The 13,625-nt window shown below is 46.1% G+C and overlaps 1 protein-coding gene across 1 annotated transcript in view; it reads right to left on the bottom strand.

Moving 5' to 3' along the window:
* Window positions 1–13,625, bottom strand: part of LOC124612957 (probable cytochrome P450 301a1, mitochondrial) — a 284,020-nt gene that overhangs the window by 127,437 nt on the left and 142,958 nt on the right. Inside the window, exon 4 of the mRNA XM_047141477.1 lies at window positions 10,247–10,359. Within this exon, the coding sequence (XP_046997433.1) occupies window positions 10,247–10,359 (113 nt within the window). The remainder of the gene's footprint in view (window positions 1–10,246; window positions 10,360–13,625) is intronic.

Below are 13,625 nucleotides of genomic sequence, written 5' to 3'. Positions count from 1 at the left end.
ACTTTCTTCCTGTGTAACAGCCACGACTGGAAAGAGAAATGAGGGAGATTATGCTGTGATAGTGGGTATCCTCTGCCAAACACACTCAGGTGGCTTGCAGAGTGCAGGGTAGAGGTAATTGCAGACCGAACATACGAAACGTGCTCTCAAACCTATCTGGATAGCTCAGCGGAGGAGAGCAATGCCTGTGAAAGGCGGAGGTCTGAAGTCGAGCGCCGATCTACCACAATGTTTTAATGTCTCAAGAACATACCTGCAAAAATCAACAAAACTGATAATGTGCCTCTTACGAAGAGGATGGTGTCACACGCAGGCAGAAACGTTATTGAGTTACTTTTTTATTCTTGTTTCTGTATTCGCTGGCTTTGAATTTTGACCTGTTGAATAGGTTACTATAGCAGGTCGTGACATATCTATCATTTCAGTTTTTTTTAATGCTTGCACATTTATTCTGCTGAAGAAATGTTAAGGTGTCAGTAAACTACTGTTACGTATCTTAAGACACTGTGGTAGTGAGTTATAACTAAATTACTGAGCCGTGGAGGGGTTGCTGGTGTCGCGTTTCGAAGGTCGAGCTGTCGTGTGATGTCCCTCTGGTTTGAGGCCACTAAGATCTTCGCTCGAGGTCGTTGATGGGGACTGGGCGTGTTGTGGCGTGGAGAGTTGGGCAGTGGTAACGGAGTGAGGAGGACGGTCTGAGAGGCCCGCCCGGTGGGTAAGGGGAATACTTGTGCAAGCGTCTTGGGCACGGAGTCCGGCGAGTGGTTGCTGGGCATATTTGTAGGCCGATCTGAATCCGTGGCTGGCTTTGAGTGCCGCCTTCGTGCGTAGCCTGGCCAGCCACACTCCGATGAGAGAGTTGAAGCCAGTTTCGCTGTGCTGAGTTATGGGCCCCCTTTGGAACCGGAAAGCTTCAGCTTCGATTCGTAAACTTCAGGTAAGTTTTGGATTTTGAGGTATAATTGGCAATTTCTCTGAACTGAAGCTGTTGCTAAAAGAGGCCTGCCTTTTTCTGTTTTGATAATTTTACTTAACTTAAGCAGTTATTATTGAAGGCTTGGCTGTTTTCTAATTGGCAATTCTGTAAGGGGCCTTCAAAAAGAAACGAGACGGAGTCTGGAATTCGCAGACCGGTGACCAGGAGGGTAATATCTTGGCGTGGGTAACGAGGTGTGGTTACGACCAGAGTGTGGAAGTTAAGAAGAGCAAAGAGGTGTTGTTCGTTTTCTGACAGCGGAAGGAGTTGGAGGAACAGACATTCATTGACAAATGTCACAAGTGTACGGCGAACACTGCATGTCCCCTGCAAGGGTCAAGGCGAGGCACAAGCGCTTCAGGAGAGGACAGGAGTCGTTAGCCGAGGATGCACAGTGTGGAGCACCACACTGGTGACATCGCTCGGCTGACGGATGCGCTCATTACCCAGGACCTCCGACTGCCAGTGAAAGCCATAGCTGCCGTGGTCGGAGTGAGAGTCGGAAGTGCTCACACCATCATGAAGGAACGACTGCACATGCGCCAATGGGTGCCCCACAGTCTTCAACCACAATAGGAAGAATGTCGAATGGCTCACTGTCTTGCTCATCTGCAGCGCTATGCTCGGGAAGGGAATGCGTTCCTGGCACGAGTGGTGGCTGGAGGTGAGTCACGGTGTCATCCCTTCGAACCAGAATCAAAACGACAAAGTCTCCAGTGGAAGCATCCAGGGTCACCACCACAAAAAAAAAAGGCCAAGGCTATCCACACAGGTGCAGGAAAGATTATGCTGACGTTCTTCTTTGACCAAGATGGCCCCCTACTGATTCACTTACTGCAGCACGGGACAACAGTGAATGCCCAGCGTTACTCGCAAACCTTGACCACCCTTCGCCAAGCGATCAAATCAAAACGACCGGGCAATCTCATCCGTGGGGTCATTCTGCTCCATGACAATGCAAAGCCTCATACGGCCAACACAGTCGCGGCGCTCCTGCAGAAATTTAAACGGGAGGTTCTCGGCCACCCTCCATACAGTCCGGACCTCTCTCCCTGTGATTACTCCATTTTCGGTCCCCTTAAAAAGGCTCTGAGGGGCAAAAGACTTACCTCGGACGACGACGTCCACCTGTACGTGCGGAACTGGTTAACATCGGGAATTTTATGAGACAGCCATTCACTGCCATTCAGAGTGGGACAAGTGTCTCAACAATCAGGGTCAATACTTCTAACATACAGGTACTGACTTCTGTAATTATGACTACGGCTCGTTTCTTTTTAAACGTCCCTTATACTTAACTGAAGCTGTTATCATTGAAAGCCTGCCTGTTCTCTGTTTGGTAATTTCACTTAACTGAAACTGTTATTATTGAAGGCCTGCCTGTTTCCTTTTAATTAAATTAAAAGCTATTTCATAATTTGAGTTAGCTGAAAGTCTTATTAATCAAAACCTACCTGTTTTATTGCCCTATTATTGAGCTCTGATATCTTATTCAATCTGTATTGTAATAAGCTGAAATTGTGATTGCCAAAGGCCTACCTGTTTCATAGGTATTTATGTCAATAAGGGAGTAACAGGAAATGACACATGATGGTACATGTGCCCTAATCTTTCGCCTTACATCCCTTTATCCATAATTGTAGGTTTCAATTACAAGTACACTACAAAATAAAGCTATGTTAATTAATTAAATTGACTATTCTCAGTTACATATCGTGTAATAACTGCTTACACTGCACTAAGTGATGTAGGGGAAGTTGATACGATCAGTCTGATATAAAACACTTGTGGTCGAATCATGCAATAGTCAGGCAATGCTTATAAAACCCAGAGATGAAGTGTAATAGATCTCTTTTGGGAACGAATTCCGTCGTTCTTCTGTGCCCTTTTACATTTGGCTTTTACAGATTGTAGGTGGTCTGAGCAGGGGCAATACCGGTTCTCCTCAGATAACCGAAGTTAAACGCTGTCAGGTTTGGCTGGCACTAAGACAAGTGACCATCCAGGTCAGCCAAGCACTGTTGATCAGCAGGATGCGCTCAGTCCTCGTGAGGCCAGTTGAGGAGCTATTTGACTGAGAAGTAGAGGCTCCAGTAAGGAAAACTGACAACAGCTGGGAGAGCGGTGTGCTGATCACATGGTCTGTGATATCCGCATCCGGTGATGCTTATGAGCTGAGGATAGTCAGCAGTCCACTACACACAGGAAGCGGCTACACGGGTAGCGGCAGTTGTGTGGAAGGGACTGGGCGGTTTTTTAGGTTACAGGGTCTCAGGGAACCACAGAAGGGACGTCCGTCTAAAAGTGGGCAGGTAAAACACAGTAAGGTAGTTGTAGAAACTATTGGTATTGTAGTTGTAAATTGTCGCAGCTGTGTTGGGAAATAACCAGAGCTCCAAACCCTAACAGAAAGCACTGAAGCTCAAATAGTTGTAGGTACAGAGAGCTGGCTAAAGCCGGAAATAATTTCAACCGAAATTTTTTCAAACGATTAACAGTGTTCAGAAAGGATAGATTAAATACGGTTGGTGGTGAAGTACTTATTGCTGTCAGGGGCAGTTTGCCTTGTAGCGAAATTGAAGTAGATAGTTCGTGTGAAACAGTATGGATAGACGTTATACGTGGCAATCGGACTAAACTATTAAATGGATCGTTTTACCGACCCCCCAACTCAGAAGATATAGTTGCTGAACAGTTCAAAGAAATCTTGAGTCTAATTTCAAATAAGTACCCCGCTCATACAGTTATAGTCGGTGGTGACTTTAATCTACCCTCGATATGCTGGAAAAATTATACGTTTAAAGCCGGCGGCAGGCGTAAAACGCTATCTGAAATTGTACAGAATGCTTGATCAGAAAATTATTTTCAACAATTAGTTCATGAGCCCACACGAAGCGTAAATGGTTACGAAATCATACTTGACCTTTTAGCAACAAATAATCCTGGACAAGTAGTGAGTATTGTGACGAATACAGGGATTAGCGATCACAAGACAGTTGGTGCTAGGCTGAATACCGTAACACCTACAACCATCAAAAACAAACGCAAAGTATATCTATTTAAAAAGCTGATAAAAATGCTCTTAACGCCTATTAAGAGACACTCTTCATTTCTTCCGATCTGATCATGTAAGTGTAGAAAAGTTGTAGAATGTTTTCAAAGAGACAGTATCGACAGCAACTGTGAGATATATACCACATAAATTAATAAGTGATGGTACTGATCCCCCATGGTACACAGATCGTTGTTGCGGAAGCAACGAAAAATGCATGCCAAATTTAAAAGAACGCAAAATCCCCAAGATTGGCAAAGTTTTACAGAAGTTCCAAGTATGGCGCGTACTTCAATGCGAGATCCTTTTACTAATTTCCACAACGAAATTCTGTCTCGAAATCTGGCAAAAAACCCAAAGAGAGTCTGGTCATACATAAAGCACACCAGTGGCAAGAACCAATCAATACCTTCACTGCGCGATAGCAACGGTGAAGTCACTGACTCACTGATGACAGTGCCACTAAAGTAAAGTTATTAAACACAGTTTTCCGAAACTCCTTCACGAAAGAAGACGAACTAAATATTCCTGAATTCCAGTCAAGAACAACTGCCAAGATGAGAAACATAGAAATAGATCCCTTCGGTGTAACAAAGCAGCTTAAGTCACTTAATAAAGGCAAGGCCTCTGGTCCAGATTGCACACCAGTCAGGTTTACTCAGAGTATGCTGATGAAATAGCTCCATATTTAGCAGTTATATACAACCACTCGCTCACAGAAAGATCCGTACCTAAAGACTGGAAATTGCTCAAGCCACACCGATACCCAAAAAGGGAAGTAGGAGTAATTCGCTGAATTACAGGCCTATATCACTAACGGCGATTTGCAATAGGGTTTTGGAACATATACTGTATTCGAACATTATGAAGTACCTCGAAGAGAAGGATGTATTGACACATAGTCAGCACGGTTTCTGAAAATATCGTTCTTGTGAAACACAGCTAGCTCTTTATACTCATGAGGTAATAAGTGCTATCGACAGGGGATGTCAAATTGATTCCATATTTTTAGATTTCCAGAAGGCTTTCGACACCGTTCCTCACAGGCGTCTTCTAACCAATCTGCGTGCCTATGGGTTATCGCCTCAGTTATGCGACTGGATTCGTGATTTCCTGTCAGAAAGGTCACAGTTCGTACTAATACACGGAAAGTCATCGAATAAAACAGCAGTAATACCCGGCGTTCCTCAAGGAAGTGTTATAGGCCCTCTGTTGTTCCTGATCTATATTAACGACAATCTGAGTAGCCTTCTTAGATTGTTTGCAGATGATGCTATCATTTAGCGCCTTATAAAGTCATCAGATGATCAAAACGACTTGCAAAATGATTTAGATAAGATATCTGTATGGTGCGAAAAGTGGCAAATGACACTGAATAAGGAAAAGTGTGAAGTTATTCACTTGAGTACTAAAAGAAATCGGCTAAATTTCGATTACGCGATAAGTCACACAAATCTGGAGGCTGTAAATTCAACAAAATACTTAGGGATTACAATTACAAATAACCTAAATTGGGACGATCACGTAGATAATATTGTGGGTAGAGCAAACAAAATACTTCGATTCATTGGCAGAACACTTAGAAGGTGCAACAGGTCTACTAAAGAGACTGCTTACACCACGCTTGTCCGCCCTATTCTAGAGTATTGCTGTGCGGTGTGGGATCCGCATCAAGTGAGACTGATGGACGACATCGAAAAAGTGCAAAGAAGGGCAGCTCGTTTTGTATTATGGCGAAATGTCACAGACATGATACGTGAATTGGAGTGGCAATCATTAAAACAAAGGCGTTTTTCGTTGCGACGGGATATTCTCATGAAATTTCAATCACCAGTTTTCTCCTCCGATTGGGAAAACATTCTGTTGGCACCCACCTACATAGGGAGAAATTATCATCACTATAAAATAAGAGAAATCAGGGCTCGCACAGAAAAATTTAAGTGCTGGTTTTTCTCGCGTGCCGTCCGAGAGTGGAACGGTAGAGAGACAGCTTGAAGGTGGTTCATTGAACCCTCTGCCAGGCACTTTATTGTGGATAGCAGAGTAATCACGTAGATGTAGATTTAAATGTAGATATAGGATGACACGGCAGTCTTTCGGTACTGTTCGACTTTCAAGACCTATTCGGACGGAGTTTAATTATAGTTTTTTACAGTCTACAGGAACTGACAAATGTGTGACACGCTTTTCACTAGTAAATGTGTGAGGTGTCGTAGGTCCTTTGTTCACTTGAAATTGCTCCACCCAATAATTTGGAAACCTTGTCTGAAGACGTGTACCATAGTATTTACAACGTTAAGAACCCAGTCATGCACAGTGGTGTCCTCTCTAACGTTCTAACGACGGATGTCCTCGATTGACGGTAAACCAATAAATCGTCAAATTTTTACGGTTGGGAACAAATTACAGGAAGGTAAGGTGACTAATAAGGGACCACAAACAGGAAAAAAACAAATACGTTATTAATAATTGTTTCAGTGAATCAAGAAAATCATACAGTTGCCCATCCTACGTAGGAAGAAGTGATCATCATCATAATAAAATAAGAGAAGAGCTCATACAGAAAGATTTATGTGTTCATTTTTCCCATGCAGTGTTAGAGAGTGAAACGGTAGAGAAACAGTCTGAAGGTGCTTTGAAGAACCCTCTGCCAGGCACTTACGGGTGAACTGCAGAGTAGTCATGTAGATGTAGATGTAGATGTTTGGCCCAATGCAGGAGGCACTCTGCAGGAAGCAGTACGTGGATGATGGGGAGGTAATTGATGTGGTGAGATGTTGGCTCTTGACGTCGACCACACAGGCCGTCCCTATAAGGTGGCGTAAGACTGTCGCACTGAATAGGCATTATGTTAAAAAGTAGGGTTCTGTAGCCAAAAAATGATGATGATGTTTGGCTCGTGGGGCGCGCTCAACTGCGCGGTTATCAGCGCCCGTACAAATTCCCAACCTTTGCTCAGTCCAATATCACCACTTTCATGAATGATGATGAAATGATAAGGACAATACAAACACCCAGTCATCTCGAGGCAGGTGAAAATCCCTGACCTCGCGGGGAATCAAACCCGGGACCCCGGTGTAGCCGAAAGAATGGTGAATAATATGGTGTATTGGAATCCTAAATAAAACCAACTTGCTTTCAGCAAAAATTATGTTGCATTACTTACTGAATGTCCCCCGTATAGCCATTTTATAGACATACAGCTCTACTGTATGGTAACAGGTCCCAATGATTATTCAGGCATGAAGAGACGTGCGCAGGTAAGAATAGCTTGCAGAGCTGAATCAACCGAGTCTTCGGGATACATATCACAGCAGCTACGATTGTGGCTCCTTAGCGTCACATCTCACTGGTGGAGCGGGTCCTTCTCACTACGAATGGCTTGCCAAATATTCCAAGCCCACAATAAAATAATATTCCCTTACATGTTACTGCCTATCACACGTTCATCGACAACACTAAGTGTGCTCGACGACTGTCATTGGAAACACTGTTGTGTGTGTAAGTCTAAGTTTTGCCTCTCTATTCACCACTCGCCCACAACATCGTACAACAACTGCATCAATTTCGGAGCAGTTGATCCCCTGCCTATCCGCGATTTAAAACTGCGGCGTGATGGTAGCTCGAATCACAATTCTGACAGGTAAGGACAGGTCCATGTTCAACTGGTTTTCATAAAACTAGATGATGATGATGATGATGATGATGATGATGATATTTGGTTTGGTGGGCGCTCTACTGCGCGGTCATCAGCGCTCGTACAAAGTCCCATTTTTACACAGTCCAATTTTTTACCCAATCCAATCTAGCCATTGTCACGAGTGATGATGATGATGATGATGATGATGATGATGATGATGAAATGATGAGGACAACACAAACACCTAGTCCCCGGACTGAGCATAAAACTAGAGCAAATTGGTAATAATATACTACGCGTTAACAAGCACAGCACACAAAAAATTTGTCGCCACATTGAGACATCACACTGAAGCCAGTTACCAATGATTAAATCCCCTAGAGTTACCAAACTGTGGGGGTGTTGGTTCCGATGTTTCACCTATTTTCGTGAATCGTCCAAAACTTTTCTGTGGGATTCAGAATCGGTTGATTTAGCGTTTCAGTTGAGGAGCGACAGCGTGCCCTATGAACACTTCCGCTATCATCTTGGGGAAGGGAATGTTCACAACATACTCAGTATGGAGATGTACACCAGAAAAGACGTCTCCATTTTGATCCAATGACGGCATATGCCACTTGAGTGATAGGACATGGTTCAAATGGCTCTAAGCACTATGGGACTTAACATCTGAGGTCATCAGTCCCCTAGACTTAGAGCTACTTAAATATAACTAAACTAAAGACATCACACACATCCATACCCGAGGCAGGATTCGAACCTGCGACCGTAGCAGCAGCACTGTTCTGGACTGAAGCGCCTAGAACCGCTCGGCCACAACAGGCGGCGATAGGACATGTACTGACAGGTGGCGATAGGACATGTATTGATAATAATTTCAACGTCGTCCGCCAACAGAGAGCGTGGTGGGATAGCTACCAGAGCGCCATCTGTCTCTACCGTTTAATAGGGATTGTTCACAGTCAGAAGGCTCGGTGTGGTGCAAACGTGCGAAGCCAGCAGGCAACCATGTCACAGAGATGCATTTATTCTTCCTAAAGCCTACTGAGCGAGTTTGAAAAGCGTCGTATTGTGGCTTTCCGAATGGCGGGGTGGTCCTTTCGGAGAACTGCCACACAAGTTGGATGCGCTGCGTCAGTTGTGCAACGATGCTGGTATCAGTGTCACGTGAACGTTCTCGCAGCTGTAGACAAGGTTCTGGACGTCCATGCAGCACAGACGCCACCAGGATCGTAGTATTGGAAGATCAGTAGTGGCAAATTGTACAGCTACCACAGCACAGATAAGAGAGCTTGTGAGCACAGGCGTGTCAACGCGAACCGTTGTGAACCAGTTATTAGCTGAGGGACTATGGGCATACACACCTCTAGCCCGCCTTCCACACACGCCATAGCATTGACGCGCACGGCTTGACTGTTGCCGTTAGAGGATCACTTGGAAGATGGGGTGGCGCACTGGTGTCTTCAACGGAGAAAGCATATTCTGCCTGCAAGCAAGTGATGGTCATTTGCATGTACGACGCAGATCTGGTGAGTGCTGTGTCATAGAGTGCATTCGTCCAACACACATCGGCCCCCACCCCAGGCCTTATGATCGGGGTTGCAATACTTGCCGTTCTTGCAACAGGATAATGCTCGCCCATGCTCTGTCTTTGAAACTCAAAGTACTCTGCAAGGCGTGAAGCAACTTCCCTGGCTACCACGATCTCCGTACTTGTCTGCAGCCGTGGAAGTGTGGCATATGACGGAAAGATAAGTAACTCGGTGACTCGTCAACCAACCAATCTTACAACGTGAAAGTTTGAGCAGGTGCGGCGTAAAGTATTCCAGGCCGGTATCACCATATGTACGATCGACTGGATACCAGAGTCAGCGCCTACATTGGCTCCTCCAACCAGCTACTATTCAGTTTCGGTGTTGTTTGGCGTATTGAAGACGTGCTGCTGTGATCAACGACCTCGAGCGAGGTACCCAACTGCAAAGTTACATTAGATCCAGTTCTCTTCACAGTGTTTGCTCAGATGTTGGTTGGAATGGACTTGCATTCATTGCCGACGGCAATTCTTGTCAGGTGTGAAACAGATTCCCATTAACAAGGTGTGCCACTCGCCCCTGGTCCCTGTCGTCTACGATCTTTTCACCGTTCTTACTCCGAGTTAAATTGGTGCGAATGGCGCACCATATCTTGTAGACACGTTGAACTATCCGCGTTGACAAAGTAACTTCATTCACTGTGTAGTCACGGGCACTTCCGAACAAAACCGCACTGTTTCTTTCATTCTGTTACGTCTCCAAAGTCGACCCGGCTTACAGCTCTGATTCCACACATCTAATTGGCACATAAACACCACTTCACTGCTGTGACGTGCTTCGGAAATGGGCAGTCACACGAAAGCCTGACAGGTCTTCGCAATATACAATGCTACAAAGTGACCAGTATGCTCTTTTAACGGGTTAGTGAGTTGACTAATATTTTGGCCGATATGCTTAATTAGCTGTAGAAATACATATACAGGTATATGAACATGGATGCTTCAGAAGTCACAACTAGTTACAAATTGCTCGCCGTAGTAACTCACGTGAAGGCAACTCCCTGTATGTCCCCGAACAAGTCCTTGCGTGTGACCTCCCGATAGAACTTGAGGGACTTGATGGAGTCGCGCACCGGCCGTGGGCCCTCATTCCGGTACACCTGGAACACAGCACCACATCATATATAGGCTGAGCACACTACAAATGCGGTCTGGAAGACGATCCGATTGATTAAGTTGGTGCATAAGTTTGTAGCATTTTTTCACATGTTTAATAAACGCAACAGATACACATAATAGAGACTATAATGATCACTAATACACTCCTGGAAATTGAAATAAGAACACCGTGAATTCGTTGTCCCAGGAAGGGGAAACTTTATTGACACATTCCTGGGGTCAGATACATCACATGATCACACTGACAGAACCACAGGCACATAGACACAGGCAACAGAGCATGCACAATGTCGGCACTAGTACAGTGTATATCCACCTTTCGCAGCAATGCAGGCTGCTATTCTCCCATGGAGACGATCGTAGAGATGCTGGATGTAGTCCTGTGGAACGGCTTGCCATGCCATTTCCACCTGGCGCCTCAGTTGGACCAGCGTTCGTGCTGGACGTGCAGACCGCGTGAGACGACGCTTCATCCAGTCCCAAACTTGCTCAATGGGGGACAGATCCGGAGATCTTGCTGGCCAGGGTAGTTGACTTACACCTTCTAGAGCACGTTGGGTGGCACGGGATACATGCGGACGTGCATTGTCCTGTTGGAACAGCAAGTTCCCTTGCCGGTCTAGGAATGGTAGAACGATGGGTTCGATGACGGTTTGGATGTACCGTGCACTATTCAGTGTCCCCTCGACGATCACCAGTGGTGTACGGCCAGTGTAGGAGATCGCTCCCCACACCATGATGCCGGGTGTTGGCCCTGTGTGCCTCGGTCGTATGCAGTCCTGATTGTGGCGCTCACCTGCACGGCGCCAAACACGCATACGACCATCTTTGGCACCAAGGCAGAAGCGACTCTCATCGCTGAAGACGACACGTCTCCATTCGTCCCTCCATTCACGCCTGTCGCGACACCACTGGAGGCGGGCTGCACGATGTTGGGGCGTGAGCGGAAGACGGCCTAACGGTGTGCGGGACCGTAGCCCAGCTTCATGGAGACGGTTGCGAATGGTCCTCGCCGATACCCCATGAGCAACAGTGTCCCTAATTTGCTGGGAAGTGGCGGTGCGGTCCCCTACGGCACTGCGTAGGATCCTACGGTCTTGGCGTGCGTCCGTGCGTCTCTGCGGTCCGGTCCCAGGTCGACGGGCACGTGCACCTTCCGCCGACCACTGGCGACAACATCGATGTACTGTGGAGACCTCACGCCCCACGTGTTGAGCAATTCGGCGGTACGTCCACCCGGCCTCCCGCATGCCCACTATACGCCCTCGCTCAAAGTCCGTCAACTGCACATACGGTTCACGTCCACGCTGTCGCGGCATGCTACCAGTGTTAAAGACTGCGATGGAGCTCCGTATGCCACGGCAAACTGGCTGACACTGACGGCGGCGGTGCGCAAATGCTGCGCAGCTAGCGCCATTCGACGGCCAACACCGCGGTTCCTGGTGTGTCCGCTGTGCCGTGCGTGTGATCATTGCTTGTACAGCCCTCTCGCAGTGTCCGGAGCAAGTATGGTGGGTCTGACACATCGGTGTCAATGTGTTCTTTTTTCCATTTCCAGGAGTGTATATTCTCCTTCACTGTTTAGAACAGTCTTCCAACGCTGAGTTAAGTTTTTGATTCCACGACTGTGGAAATCACGTGATTTTGGGCGTAGCAGAGTGCGGACGGGCGTTATCGAGGAGTATCATCGTTTTATGCAGTCTTCCTGATTGTTACTCTTCGACTGCGTTTCCAGGGCGTCACAGTTGTTGAAAATAAATGTCAGCAGTGATGGTTACAGCGCTGGGAAACAATTCGTGGTACACCATACCGTCACTCTTCTGCCAGATAGCCAGTCGCGGTGGTCGTGCGGTTCTAGGCGCTCCAGTCCGGAGCCGCGCCGCTGCTACGGTCGCAGGTTCGAATCCTGCCTCGGGCATGGATGTGTGTGATGTCCTTAGGTTAGTTAGGTTTAACTAGTTCTAAGTTCTAGGGGACTGATGACCACAGCAGTTGAGTCCCATAGTGCTCAGAGCCATTCGAACCAACCATCTGCCAGATACATCACATTATCTGTTGTGAATGCGCGCAGGTCTTTGTACGAAACGTTGCTGCTTTTTCTGGGCTCAACCCTTCCCCACCATTCATACAATGAAGGCTTTCACGACCGGATGGTACTGTTGTTGATAATTCTTCCGGGTTATATGGCCTTGGTCCATGAGATTCTTCTATTCCTAACGTTTCGTCCAATACTACGTTGGACATCCTCAGAGGTATGGCTGGTCCTGCTGAGTCCTGCCGACTGTCAGTCGGTCATGATAAGAAAAATCGCTATTGTCCATGAGACAAATGACAAATGATGACCAGCATGCAGAGATGCTCATATGGCCACCTGCTGATTTTTGGGATTTTCGCTTAGAGCGTGCGGTACCCTTAAAACTGATTTCTGAACCTTCCCCACAAATATCTCATGATGGTGGAATGTTACAGTTCATTAAATTTGCCAGTTCTCGAGTACACTAACGTGGATTGTCGTGGATTAATGCGTTTAAACGATATTCATTAAAATGGTTCAAATGTCTCTGAGCAATATGGGACTTAACATGTGAGGTCATCAGTCCCCTAGAATTAGAACTACTTGAACCTAACTAACCTAAGGACATCACACACATCCATGCCCGAGGCAGGATTCGAACCTGCGACCGTAGCAGCAGCGCAGTTCCGGACTGAAGCGCCTAGAACCGCTCGGCCACGACGGCCGGCGATCTTCATCCAACCCCAAAGTCTTCCCGAACGTGGATCCACTAATGTCGAAACAATCTTCCTTAAAACGAGCAAACCATTTTCTTGTCTATGTCCAGTGACATTGTCCCCATATCCGGAACCAGTTTCTGGGAGCCTGTTTCCCGTCTGTTGAACTCAAACAAAAGACTATTTCTCAAATGTTCCGATTTCTCTACTTGGCAGTCCATTTTCTAGTGTCCACGGCTCCATTCACTATCTCCAGATGACAAAATGACAATATTTAAACTCATAAAGCATCAGCAAACTATAAATAAAAAATGAAAATCGATGAAAAAAAACCATACCAACGGGAATACCAACATACAAAACTAAAACGCTACGAAGCTATGCACCAACCTATTAGAACACTTCTTCGCGGCCCCTTACCTAAGTTAAGCTCTTACGGTGTGTCAAAAAATGGTTAATGAAAAAATTTAAAACTTGAAATAATTAATGTTGTGTTGAAGACTGAACTCTGAATGCA

This window comes from Schistocerca americana, chromosome 4 (genome assembly GCF_021461395.2).
Source record: "Schistocerca americana isolate TAMUIC-IGC-003095 chromosome 4, iqSchAmer2.1, whole genome shotgun sequence".
NCBI lineage: Eukaryota > Metazoa > Arthropoda > Insecta > Orthoptera > Acrididae > Schistocerca > Schistocerca americana.
This window is presented reverse-complemented; position numbering and strand designations above follow the sequence as displayed.